Source organism: Chelonoidis abingdonii, chromosome 9 (assembly GCF_003597395.2).
Source record: "Chelonoidis abingdonii isolate Lonesome George chromosome 9, CheloAbing_2.0, whole genome shotgun sequence".
NCBI lineage: Eukaryota > Metazoa > Chordata > Testudines > Testudinidae > Chelonoidis > Chelonoidis abingdonii.
The window spans coordinates 42,782,654-42,796,709 of NC_133777.1; the positions used below are offsets into that span (position 1 = coordinate 42,782,654).

The 14,056-nt window shown below is 40.5% G+C and overlaps 1 protein-coding gene across 6 annotated transcripts in view; it reads left to right on the forward strand.

The window, feature by feature from the left end:
• Positions 1 to 14,056, forward strand: part of CSNK1G1 (casein kinase 1 gamma 1) — a 299,618-nt gene that overhangs the window by 202,779 nt on the left and 82,783 nt on the right. For all 6 annotated transcript variants that reach the window (XR_012656528.1, XM_075069449.1, XM_075069450.1 and 3 more), the window contains exons 5-6: positions 3,129 to 3,280; positions 13,632 to 13,866. Coding sequence is in view for 5 of the 6 variants with exons in the window: in XM_075069449.1 (XP_074925550.1) it covers positions 3,129 to 3,280; positions 13,632 to 13,866 (387 nt within the window). In the remaining variant the exon portion in view is untranslated. The remainder of the gene's footprint in view (positions 1 to 3,128; positions 3,281 to 13,631; positions 13,867 to 14,056) is intronic.

Consider the following 14,056-nt stretch of genomic DNA (forward strand, 5'->3'; position numbering starts at 1 on the left):
CTACCTATATAGCAGGAGTAGGCAACTATGGCACACGTGCTGAGGCGGCACTGTGAGCTGATTTCCAGGTGGCACTCACGTGCCAGGTCCTGGCCACCGGTGCAGGGGCTCTGCATTTCAATTTTATTTTAAGTGAAGCTTCTTTAAACAATTTTTAAAACCTTATTTACTTTACATACAACAATAGTTTATTAATTATAGAGACTTATGAAAGGACCTTTTAAAAACCGTTAAAATGTATTACTGGCACGCAAAAATTTAAATCGAGAGTGAATAAATGAAGGCTCTGGTACACCACTTTCTGACACAGAGTAACCGATCCCTGCTATATAGTTTGCAGTCAATCAGAAAGTAAGGGGGGAATGGGAACAGGGAATGAGGATGGGGGACTTGGAATCATCTTTCACTAAGAGTGGGGAAATGGGAACAGGGACACAGGCAAGGCTCTGTGGTATCAGAGCTGGGAAGGGGCCACTGAGGAAGGAAACTGGAATCATGCTTAATGGAAGTTCACCCCAATGAACATCAAATTGTTTGCACCTTCAGACTTCAGGTATTGTTACTCTCTGTTCATGTGAGAAGGACCAGGGAAGTGAGAGGGTGAAGGAATAAGCCCCCTAACATACAAGTGTGCAGAATTAAGATGTATGGGCTACCTTAATTCTGGCACTTCCTAAATTTTGAGTAAATGATTCTTGCAACTTAACTTCCAATATAGACTTTTTGCCTGGAACAGAATATGTTTTATATACATATTTGATCCCTTAAACATCATGTAATATACTGTTCTGGGACTCTTTGGCTTCACTAATGTCTGAGAACAAATTGTTTAAACAATCTAATTCTTGTCTATGTGCATAATTAATGTTATCTGAGCAGCCAGTAATCTATCTTTTGTATGTGTGACAAAGTTCCTCCTCTACCTTGGTGGGTCCTGCACTTATTGGCGGATTTGCTCACCTCAGTGATCTTCCCCTCTGGTGGAACCCACAGTCTGGGTCAACTCGTCCTGTGTCTGATCAGGAGTTGGGAGGTTTGGGGGGAACCCAGGCCCACCCTGTACTCTGGGTTCCAGCCCAGGTCTCTGTGGATTGCAGCTGTCTATAGTGCCTCCTGTAACAGCTGCATGACAGCTACAACTCCCTGGGCTTCTTCCTCATGGCCTCCTCCAAACACCACCTTCATCCTCACCACAGGACCTTCTGTCTGATAATGCTTGTACTCCTCAGTCCTCCAGGAGTTCTCCCTCTCCCTCTCCCTCTCAGCTCCTCACGCCTCTTCCTGCCAGCTCCTCACACGCGCACCTCACTGACTAACTTGGAGGCTTTTATCTAGTTCCAGCCAGCCCTTGATTGGCTTCAGGTGTCCCAATCAATGTAGCTATCTCCACTGCCTTCTAGAAGGATCTTAATTGGCCCCAGATGTCTTGATTAACCTGGAGCAACTGCAATTTGGTTACCATGGTACCAGGGATTTGTTTAGCCTGGGACTAACATACCTGTTCCTCACTACTTTACTGTAGCCATCTGGCCTTGCCCCATCACATATGTTAAAAATGGAGAAGTCAATTTGGCAGTGGGCTCAACTCTTTGAGGTTATGTTTCAAAATAAGTATCCCCGCTCCCCGTTACCTTTTGAAACTGTTTATGAAGCAAAAGCTGAAAGCATATTCTACAATAAAATACAATGCTTCCTCTGTATTGTCTCATATTTGATGCAAGGAGGCTGAGTTCCTGTACTAGAAGAAACCTTGGAATGCTAGCTCTTGGCCAAAATCACATAGCATTGAATCAGCTCTATATACTGATCAATTGGAATTCTTTCACAGGGCAGCAAATTCAAAAAATGCAACTCTGCTTTGACAATGAGGCATCCTTGTGGCACCTTGGAGACTAACAAATTTATTTGGGCATAAGCTTTCATGGGCTAGAACCCACTTCATCAGATGCATGGAGTGGAAAATACCGTAGCAGGTGTGTATATATACATAGTACATGAAAAGATGGGAGTTGCCTTACCAAGTGGGGGGTCAGTCTAATGAGACAATTCATTTAACAGTAGAATACCAAGGGAGGAAAAATAACTTTTGTAGTGGTAATGAAGATGGCCCATTTCAAACAGTTAACAAGAAGGTGTGAGTAACAGTAGGGGAAAATTAGTATGGTAAAATTAGGTTTTGTAATGACTGCTACCACTGTGAAACTCGGCTTAGGTTTGTTCAGTGAGTCTTCAAAACAAACCAGTGCAACAGGAATCTGCAAGATCAGCCTTGTGTTAACTGAGCCATTGTTTCCCCGTTTCTGGTGCCCTTTGGAAAAGGATTTGCATTTATCATCCAGAGTTGAATATACATTTTGTTTTATTGGCATGTTAAAAATGTATTCCTGTGCCTTTTTGTGTAGGAGTGTCAGCAGAGAGAACTGACTGCAGTTAGCAACCACTTAACCAAGGGTTTTGTGTATGATTTAGCAAAATAATTTTACAGAGAAGCTTAACTGATTTGATAAATTTCTTATTACACTCAGTGAAATAAAATATAAAGATTAAAAATCTTTGCATTTTTAAATGAGAGATTACTTATACAGTGCTTGTGTGTTTAATTATAACTGTCTTATTAAAATGCATGTGTGTTAACATAAAACAGATTATGTAAAGCTATGCTGAAAACAACATACATTGGTTTACAAAGGAGCCCTTTCTTGACAAAGTAAAAAGGTTTTACCTCTTTCCAGCTGCTTGAACTAGTCACAACATAGACTCGTTTGGGGTTCGTGGCCCCCAAATGTTTAGTGTAAAGCAGGGAACTTCTTACAAATGCCTTCTATGACCCAAACTTTTTGCAATGCTAGAATTAGATATTTCGTATGCTTATAGTGTTTGTTGCCCTAAAATCCATATGCTTTACAAAGACTTACTTTGAGGAGAACTTACACTGGTTTGCACTTCTTTCCATCCATATCAATAAATACACTTGGAAACTTTTTTCTGCTTGCTGTGCAAGATCTACAATGGGGACTATGAGTTCAGCAATAAAAATAAAGCTTGGGAACAACAGAGGGTCTGACTTGATAGGAGTGATACTAGCGCACACCTGCTCACTTCTTTAATTTTTCCCCCTGTTTTTACAGCTGAAGGCCTCCCCCAGGTGTATTACTTTGGGCCATGTGGAAAGTACAATGCCATGGTACTAGAACTACTTGGTCCTAGCTTGGAAGATTTGTTTGACCTCTGTGATAGAACTTTCACTTTGAAGACGGTATTAATGATAGCCATCCAGCTGGTGAGTAGTGACAGTGCTGGCAGGGCCTCTGCCGCCTTTTTTGAACTATCGCAATTTGTGTTATAACCAACAATATCTCAACTATTGATGGGTAAAATTTCATAGCCATTGGCCTGTCAGTTCTTGCTGTAATACTCTCTTGAAGGATTTATTACTCAGACATAACAGTCTGAATGGGGTACAGATTCTCTAGATATGGGAGAAAACTACTACTTCCTCCAAATTTGAATAAAATTCTTATTTAGGAGGGAGGAATGGTTAGTTCTCTGCTCTCCGCACTCCGTATTAAGCTCTGATTAGTTTTTTTATTACTTTCTGGATCATGAATATGAATGGATATACTCAAGTACAATTGGTCAGAGGGTCATTGAATGCCTAGTCCCTCAGCTGAGCAGATTATGTCATTGCTGTCCCGAGCATCAAGAGTAAATCAGAATGGGGATTTCTGTAAGGTTCCAGGATGTACTTGAAGGAAAGATTCCTTTAGCAAGAAGCTGTAACTATCCTATTAAACCACTTGTTAGCTGTGGAGTAAGTTCATATTAACACAGAATTACTCCATGCATTTAACTGTAGCTATGGTGCCTTGAAACATTATAGTATGACATGAAGCAAGTGCACGGAAATATACACTATATTAAAGTAACACTAGTCCTCAAATGATGTAAATAGTGGGGTTCAGAATCCAGGCAGTTGGTAACTAACAACCACAACACCTCCCTGGTGATCAGTGTACTTGAATACTTGGGCATGACAAAGTGAGACAGGTTCAGTGATAGGTTCTAATTTTGATTTCCTTGCTTATATTATGCTTTACAGTTAATCTGAAATTAGAACACTATTTTAATTCTTATCCTGACCCAGCCATTGACTTGCTGTATGGGAACATCACTTTGCCTGTTTGTGACTCTTTTTTTCCTTCCCACTCGTGTCTTGTCTGTCTAGATTGTAAGCTCTTCAGGGCAGGGGGGACTATTTCCTTCTATGTGTTTGTACAGTGCCTCACACAATGGGGCCCAGATCTCACTTGGGCCCTCTTGATGCTACTGTAATAACAATAAGTAAAAATAATAATGTAGCTGTTCTATATATTGTGTCTGAGAAGTGCACTGTCAGTTCAGATCTTTAAATTAGCTATCGGAGGGAGTGGAGGAATGAAAGATCACTTGGGCCCAGTGCACTACCATAGTAACTATAATCATGGCTGAACTTATCAGATCCATTCTTGTTTGTATTGCACAAATAGGTTACAGCTGTGAAAGAGAAACTAACAGTTTTAGCCTAGCAGTTTGGCCATAGCACCATCTACATTACAAATGGTAACACCATTTTCTTTAGGAGAGTCTGGTCCCTTTTCTCCTGAGCTATGTTTCCTTTTCCAATTTCACCTGCTGTTCTCAGCAGTTTGATCTGCAGGGTTGGCTTGAGAGTCCAAGATCAGCCCAGACGGTTCCTGTAATGGCCCCCCCTTACCCTGCACTCTCATCTAGATCAGCAGGACTAATCACTCTGACCAACACATCTCAGGCTCTTCAGTACACGTGCAGCAAGTTACAAACTGGCAGAAAGCTGCAGCATCTTGTTTTTCATGCCAAGGGGTCAACTTCATACTTCCTGTCACGTATTTAAAAATAAATGTGTTCTATAAATAAATATGAAGAGCTAAATGCATGGCTAAGAAACAGCTAGGGGCTAGAATGGGGGGGCTTAGATTTATAGATATGTGAAGGGAGTAAACAACCGAAAGGGAGAGGAATCAGTTATTCAAGGAATGTAATTAGGAGGAGTAGGAGAAATTACAAAGTAAGTGTTAAGCTCTATATCAAGAAAATCTTCCTGGCAATGAGACCTATTAAATTGTGGTATAGTATCTCTAGGGAAGAGATGAAACCCTCTTGTTTAGAACATTTAAAATTAGACTGCATGATAGGAAATAATCCTGCCTTGGCAGGAAGATGAACCAGGTGGGTCTTAATGTCTTTGCTCAAATACAATTAGATGGAATCTTAAGGGCTTTTTTTCTTGCTATAATACACGCGTATTTCACATACCTTAAAGGTAGTGTAATAAATGTGTGTCGAAGCAGTTTTCTCTCTTTCTTCCCCATTGAGAATTTTATGGGTATATTAATCCTGAATAACTCATTCATCTTTGTTGCTTTATATTGTCCCCTTAACAATATCAAGCTAACATAACATTCTCCTGGCCACAGCTGCAACAGAATCCCAAGATAATTTACTTCAAGGAAACAACATTCCTGAAGTGAGGCAAAGTTTTAAAGTTTAAAATGGCTTCTTAAGTATTGCCAGTCTCAAAATTCACAAACCATGAGTCAGACCCCAACAGACTGCGATTATTTAAAATGATCAGATCATGCTTTTTGTCTGTATTCTGAATTTTGAACTCCCCTGCCTATCCCCAAGGTATGTGACTACAGCATTGTCAGATTATCAAATTAATCATGAGTAATTTTGATTTTAGTCTTTGTTGTAAACGTTCTTGCTAGAGAAGACAACCATGATCAGATCCCCATTGTGTAGTGTACTGGACAAAGAGGAGACAGTTTCTGCCTCAGAGATTACAATCTAATGCAAATCATAGTGGTGAGATTGTGATGCAGAAAAGTGACCTGAAGCCACTGAACCCATTTCATATAGCGGTCACCAAATATCCAACATATAGGAACGACTTTTAATACCTGTTGAGCTGATCTGGATTCAAACAGGTGAGCTACAAATCAGACTCTGTACTTCATTAGCAACGCCCTGAGGCATATCATCCCCCATAAACACTAATTATACACCTTTGAGAATGAGGATTACTTTCTAGAAGGTAAAGCTTACTAAATCAAACTGTGATCTTTTGGTGCTTACACAGGCACGGTCTTACATTCTCTGGACACGAGCAAAATCTCCCACATGTTGCTGTCACTCTCACTAGAGTAAAGTGCCCCATCCAGTTCTTAAAGGGACAGTTCCTATTAACCAAAATATAAATGCTAAACATACAATAAAACAGATTTAACACAACTTCCAAATTCACTTCTAAATATAATGCTTTGTGATATAAAATGATTCCAACAATTACTCCTGGGTTCTAGCACTAATGCTTACACATACATGCTATTTTTTTTTTGTTTGTTTTTTTGCATCCAGAAGTCATCAGCACATAGCTTCACAGGTCTCTTGTGCTTCAGCTATAAATACATGGGTATAGCCATACTGGATTAGACCCAAGTTCCATATAGTCTGGTATCCTGGAACATATAGAAGTAACAGGTGCGGGGAAACATCCTGTTTTCTCTGTATGGACCAGCCTGTACAGGGGAAGACAACACACTCTCGGCTGGAGGGTTACACAACTATTAGTGAGGTGGTAATGGAATGCTGGACATCCTAGAAAGGACAACTACTATGTTAATTAAAAACTCTGTGATTTGGAAAATCTGCATTGGCTTATGTGGACTAGATAATTTTGTTGCAATAACTGTCTCCTGGCATGGTGTAGAAGTGGAGAGTGGATGATACCTGCACATGGAGCCTTTCCGTTTATAGAACTAAAGAATTGGAAATAGAAAAAGCACTAGAATTTCTTTCATATCTTCCCTCCCTGGCATTTTGTGGGCTCTGGATGTAAAGGAGCCAGATCAATGTTTTACAATGCTCCTAGAGTGCATTAATTCAGTGACTACATAATCTAAAAAATGTTTGATCTTTCCAAACTCCTACTTTGTCCCCATCTACTCATCTTGCTGTGAAAGTACTTTTTAAAAAATAATTAAACAAGGTAGTGCTGGCTTTTATTCGAGCATCCTTTTTTTTTTTTTTTTTTTTAAGTTGACCATCCCAATAAATGACCTATCCTGGTAGTAAAGACAAAATCAAGCAAAGTACTCATACTGCATTTTAAATCTTACTTTGTCTGGAGGGTTAACCAGCCCTCCAGCCTCTTTTAAAGGGATACTTTTCCAAGTTGAATTTATTACAAACATACCTTTTGATCTTCAAACCTACCAGTGTGTGAAATAAACAATTGAGATGTGTGACAAATGGCTGAAATGTGGAACATCTGTTGTGTTTATGCATTATGCCATAATTATTTTATAATGGTTGTTAACTATAAAACCTGATTTAAAAGATTTTTTTCTGTGTGTATTAAATTACTTTTTGAAAGAAAACTGAAAAAAGTTTCAGCATGTAGAAATGAGTTCTTTGCATGGTGTCTGCATATTGCCATTTATGAGATCAAGGCACTCATGCTGGGAGCTCCTAGAATCGTCTGGAAAACAGTGTCTTTTGGGTCGACTTGCCTATCCTTTCCCCTTTTATCTTGGATGGCTCTGAGAGTATAAAACGAGGAGCAGCCCAACCACCCTTCAGTTCCTTCTAACTTCTGAAGGCTCAGTGAGTTTAGATTGCACACACTGTCCTCAGTGCTTTCCTCATTAGTTTTTCTTATTTCTATTTCTTCTCTTTTGGGGAAAATTTTGTTTATAGCTTATTAATTTTTTCAGTCACATTTTTCTTCTAAAGGTAAAGAGGAGATGCCTGATAGGTACGGGCTTTGTCTGCACTTAGGAGTGGGAGAGCTGCCTCAGGCCCCCCTTATTGATGGAGGAGGCTCCCTGGGCCTGGTCAGCTAAGCCTGGCAGTCTGTAAATAGAGATTGGTGTAGGAATCTGGCCACAGTCAAGGTCCCCTGGTCTGTTCAAGGTGACCTAGGAGACTTAGTTATGTGCCTAAACCATCTCTCTGGACATTGGATCTGGATCTTCAGAACTCAGATCCTTTAGCCAAGTGTTGACCTGAGGCTGCAGAACCTGGATATAGATCCTGCAGCGCAGCTTGGATGCCAGGGTCACAAGATCCAGATAACATAGCTAAGTTGGATCCATAGTTGACACATTTGGATCTGGATCGAGAGGCAGAAACCAAGCTTACAGCTGGATCTAGCAGTCAAACATGGATCCAGTGTTACCATTTGGATCCAAATTTGGCAGCCATACAGGAGGAACTGCTAACCACAGTTGCCAAGAAGGGATCACATTGGCTGGGATCCAGCCAGCATGAGGATCAACTGTCACTAGTCTAGTGGCTCTATACGCCCTGAGTCCTGGATCTGCTCAGGTCGGTAAAGTCCAGTACTGCAGTTCCAATACCATGATCTTTGTGAACTGCTTTCCTTATTGATTCTGTGCACACTATAGTGGTATGAGCAAGCAGATCCATTCTGGAGATCCTCACAACACTGAAAGGGGAAATTTCACATGTTACAGGCTTTTGTAACAAATTTTGAAGGACAGATTAAATTCAGAGGTAATTGGAAAAGCAGATGTAATCCATATGCGTTCACCAAAGGTAGATCATGCCAGACTAACATGATATTCTTCTTTAAAAAGATAAGGGATATTTTTTTAGGCAAGGAAAATGCAGCAGATCTAATATACTAGGACTTCAGTTAAGCATTTGACACTATAAAATTAGAGAAAATGGGGATTAGTCCAGAATTGTAAGGTGGGTGAGGATTTAGTTAAAGAGGAAAAAGCAACCAGTTGCTCTGAAAGGTGAGCAGTGAGACTGAAGGGAGGTTACTAATTAAATTCTTCAAGGATCAGTCTGTGGACAGATCTTATTTAATATTTCTATTACTAATCTTGGCACCAAAAGTAGGAGTATGTTAGTGAAACTTATTCATGTTACAAAGTTGGGAGACATTATCAATACAGAGAAACATCAGAATATTATATAGGAAGAACTGGATGACCTTGAAGACTGGAGTAACAGAAATGAGATGGAATTTAAAATGCAAGGTCATGCACTGAAGGTCTAATAAGAATTTGTGCCATATACTGGGGTATCATCACTTGGAAGCAACACAGGAGGTGAGAGGCTGAGGTATGTTTGTTAATCACAAGATGACTGAGCCACGAAAAAGGCAAATTCTATCCTAGGATGTATCAGGTGAGGCATTTCCAGTAAAGATAAAGAAATATTTCAACTATTTCCATATTGATGGGATATGTCACCTCAGGACAGGGTGCAGAGAAGTTTCTAGACACCATAAATTACTGCTTCTTGGAGTAGCTGGTCCTGGTACCCACAAGGGGAGAGGCAATTCTTGATTTAGTCATAAGTGGAGCACAGGAGCTGATCCAAGAGGTGAATATAGCTGAACCACTCAGTAACAGTGACTATAATGTAATAAAATTTAACATCAACTTGTGGGGGGAGATACCAAAGAAGACCACCAGAGTAGCATTTAGAAAGGGGAACTACACAAAAATGAGGAAGCTAGTTTAACGTAAATCAAAAGGTACAGTCACAAAAGTGGCATGCTTGGAAGCTGCATGGAAACTTTTAAAAAATGCCATAATAGAGGTTCAAATAAAATGTATACCCCAAATTAAAAAAACATAGAGGACAAAAAAAGTTTCACCATGGCTAAACAACAAGGTAAAAGAAGCAGTTAGAGGCAAAAAGGTATTCTGTAAAAATTGGAAGTCACATCCTACTGAGGAAAGTAAAAAGGAGCATAAGTGCTGGCAAATCAAGTGTAAAACAATAATTCATCATCATCATGTTCCTACTACACCTCTGGCATTTTAGGGCAGTGATGAAGCTCCTCCACTCCTGTCTGTTTCTGGCAACTCTTTCAGTGGTTCCCCAACTGTGCCTTAGGTTTTTCAGGTTGGCTTCTGCAGCTCTTCGCCATGTTGTTTATGGGCAGTCTCATTTTCGCTTGCCTTCAGGTGTTCTCTTATTGCTACTCTGGTGATTGAATCAGTTTGCATCCGAAGCACATGACCAGTCAGTCTCCAACACCTCCTGACAATGATGGTGCTCAGATCCTCTTGGCTGCACTATGTCAATAGATCTTGGTTTGAGATTGTTCTGGGCCAAAAGATATGGAGGATTATTCTGAGGCAGGTTGTATAGAATGAAGACAGTTTGGACATGTCATACTTTCTCATTCCCCAGCATTCTGCACTATAAGTAGTATTGAAAATATGCAGCTCTGATAAATCTTGTTTGGTTTTTGTGTTGCATTTTGATGATTTCCGGACTGTGTATTTAAGCTCCTGAAGGTGTTCCTGGCTTTATTGATTTTGTTCCGGATGTCCTGCCTTGTTCAACTGTCCTGCTGATTGTGCTGTCCAAGTATGTGAATGTTCCTACGTTGGTGAGAACATGATCCTCTATCCGTACTGGTGATGGTGAGGCAATATTAAAGGTCATGATATCTGTCTTATTGCGGTTGATTTTCAGGCTAGTTTGCTGGCTGAATGTATTGAGTCGAGTTGTTTTTTCTTGTATATGGTGTTGTATATGGGATAGGAGAGTGACATCATCTGCGAAGTCCACGTCTTCAAGAGATGAGAAGAGTGTCCATTTAATGCCTCTTGGCATGTCTTCTGTTATATGCCAAATTACCCAGTCGATGGCAACGTTGAAGAGGATTGCAGACATTATATACCCCTGACTCCTGTTTTGACTTCAAAACTGAGCTCACTGTGATCAACACTGCCTGTAGAGTTGAAATAGAAGCTTTGGATGACGTTGATTATAGGGAAAGGAATTCCATATGCCTGCAGAATGCGCCATAGGCTGGTCCTGTGATTGTTATCAATTAGGCAGGCCAAAAAAAAAAATTTTGTGTTTTTGGAAAGTAACTAGCAAAAGACTCTCAAACTAAGAGCAAAAATGTAAGTACATCAGATTCAGGAAGTATAATTAGGTTAAAAAATGTTTTTATGCAGGATAAGTCCATCAGTGACTATTAGCCAACATGATCAGGGATGCAACTCCATGGTTTGGGTGTTCCTAAGCCTCTGACTGCCAGATGCTGGGACTGAACAACTGGGGATGGATCAGTCAATAATTGCCCTGTTCAGTTCATTCCCTCTGAAGCACTTGGCATTGGCCACTGTTGGAGGACAGTTTATTGGGCTATATGGACCACTGGTCTGATTCAGTATGGCCATTCTTATGGTTTTATGTCCCTAAGTATTAATGCCATTTTACAAGGCACCGGTAAGACCTCCTCTGGCATACTGTGTACAATTCTGGTCATCCATGTTCAAAAAAGATGAATTTCTAGTGGAAGCGGTGCAGAGAAGAGCTACTGGGATGATCAGGGGAATGGAGTGTCTAGGAGACTTAAAGAGCTTGACTTGTTTAGTCTTGCAAAACAAAGGCTGAGAGGATAAGGTTGCTCTCTAACAATATATTGAGGGGTAAAGACCAGGGAGGATGTAGCACTCTTAAAGTTCTTTACAACTGGCCATGAATGAATTTAGGCTGAGGTATGCACAGTGGCTTGCAGGATGCTGGTGCAGTCTGTGCCAAGTATGGTATTTAGTTTGTAAAAGCAGCGGGTCTGTAGCTTGGCACCAGACAGGTTGTTGGCTTTCATGGCCTTGTGATGTGCCTGGTGCAGTTCCTTTGCTTTCATGCAGCAGCGTGGCTGATCCCTGGCCTGCCCTTTGCCTATATCCTCTGTGCAATCTGTTCATGGATGTCCATGTTTCTTCGGCTGGTCCATAGCTGTGCTTGCACAGCCTCTTCTCCCCACAGGCCCCGGAGATCAAATACTTCCTGTCTACACCAGGCAGTGTCCAGTGTGTGGAGCTGGTCTGGTCAGTTCTGGAGTTGCACACCACAAGGAAGAGCTGCTAGGTGTGCTTGCCACGCTGGGCAATCAGGAAAAGCCTTTCAAAAATATGTTCATGGGGCTTTAAAAGGTGGTGTCTCACACATCAACACTCAGACTGTGTTGACCTCAATAGACTCACCATGCCTCCAAGCCACTCAGGGAGGTAGTTTTACTGTATTGCTGTATCAGGGCACTTATGTTGACTGGAGACACATGCTGAAACAGGTCAACACAAGGCAACTTAAGTCAACCTATGTTTGTAGCGTAGACCATGCTGAGAGCAGTTACACTGCAAAAGCTGCACAGAGTGATTGGATTAGCTGCACAGAGTACCTGCATCTCCACTGCATCACTAGCTCAAGCATCAGCAGCACACAGGCTCAAACCCACACTCCTCTAATGGGCTAGCTCACTTGAGTTTTAAACACCTTTACTCAAGCTTGAGACTTGTATGTGGATGGTAGTCGGGTTGTGGGCAACATCAGCGTTTTATGCCTCAAGCTAACTCTGCAGTGAAGACAAGCCCTTAGTTGCTTATGGCAGCATTGGAAATGTTGGGCCGTATATGGAATGTGGAAGTGTAAAGAGTGTTAAGCCTTTTTCAGGAGTAGTCCCAGCACAAGAGTAGGGTTGTGCAGTAATAACCCTTTAATTGATTGTCTGAAAGTTTTTTTCTTGCTATTTCTAATTATTGACAGCTGACATGACTAAGTCATTATTATTCTTAGTAAAAAGAACAGGAGTGCTTGTGGCACCTTAGAGACTAACAAATTTATTTGAGCATAAGCTTTCGTGGGCTACAGCCCACTTCATTGGATGCATAGACTGGAACATACAGCAAGAAGATATTTATACATACAGAGAACATGAAAAGATTGAAGTAGCCATACCAACTGTAAGAGGCCAATCAATTGAGACGAGCTATCATCAGCAAGAGAGGGGAAAAAACAACAGCTTTTGAAGTGATAATCGAGATGACCCATAGAAGGTGTGAGGATACTTAACATGGGAAAATAGATTCAATTAGTGTAATGGCCCTACCATTCCCAGTCTCTGTTCAAACCTAAGTTAATTGTATCTAATTTGCATATTACTTCAAGTTCTGAAACCTATTATTCTTAGTGTTGTTACATAGGAGACATTTTTTTCCCCTTAAGAACTTGGCATGGTCTGAGGCAGCATATGGGATGAGGGAGGAGATGAGTGAGAGCAGGAGCAGTAAAGAGAGGCAAAAGAGAGACAATTCTCCATAATCTGGATTTAGAAGTGTTTTTAAAAATCAGTGCAAAAAAGTCTGGCTATTTGTTTTACTCCTGCATGGAATCATTCCAAGAGTCATGCTCTGTTTATGTGCATTTAAAAAAAATCCCCTCTGATTTTTACATATTTCATTCCTTCATATAAAATAGATGGAGTATAATGTTGTGTTTAGAGCAGGGGTCTGGGAGTCAGGAATTCTGGGTACTGTTCTCAGCTCTGTATATGACTCTCTGACCTAAGGCAAGTCATGTAAACTCTGCCTCGGTTTCCCTATTTGTAAAATTCCATTTCTTATGGTGTATTATGAATTTTAATGTTTGCAAAACACTGAGATCATTGGATGTGAATGGGTCTGTTAATACAAAGTATTAATGGGACATTAGCAGCAAAGTGTGATTAGTGTACTGGATATGAATAAGTTTGTCTCATACTTTTGCAGATATCTCGAATGGAATATGTGCATTCAAAGAACCTCATTTACCGAGATGTCAAGCCAGAGAATTTCCTTATTGGCCGGCAAGGCAATAAGAAAGAACGCATCATTCACATCATCGACTTTGGATTGGCCAAGGAGTACATTGATCCTGAAACCAAAAAACACATACCTTACAGGGAACACAAGAGCCTAACTGGAACAGCGAGATATATGTCCATCAATACACATCTTGGCAAAGGTCTGTTCACTTTATGCTAACTTACTATGCTTTGTACTCTCTATAGTAAGAGCATTACATTCTCCTTTAGAGCTCCAACTATAGATTGGCCTGTGATGTTCCAGTATCAGTCAAGCCATCTCTAAACTATTAAATATTATATGCATTTATCATGATGGTGTCTTCTTCTAAAACTAGGCAATGAAAAATG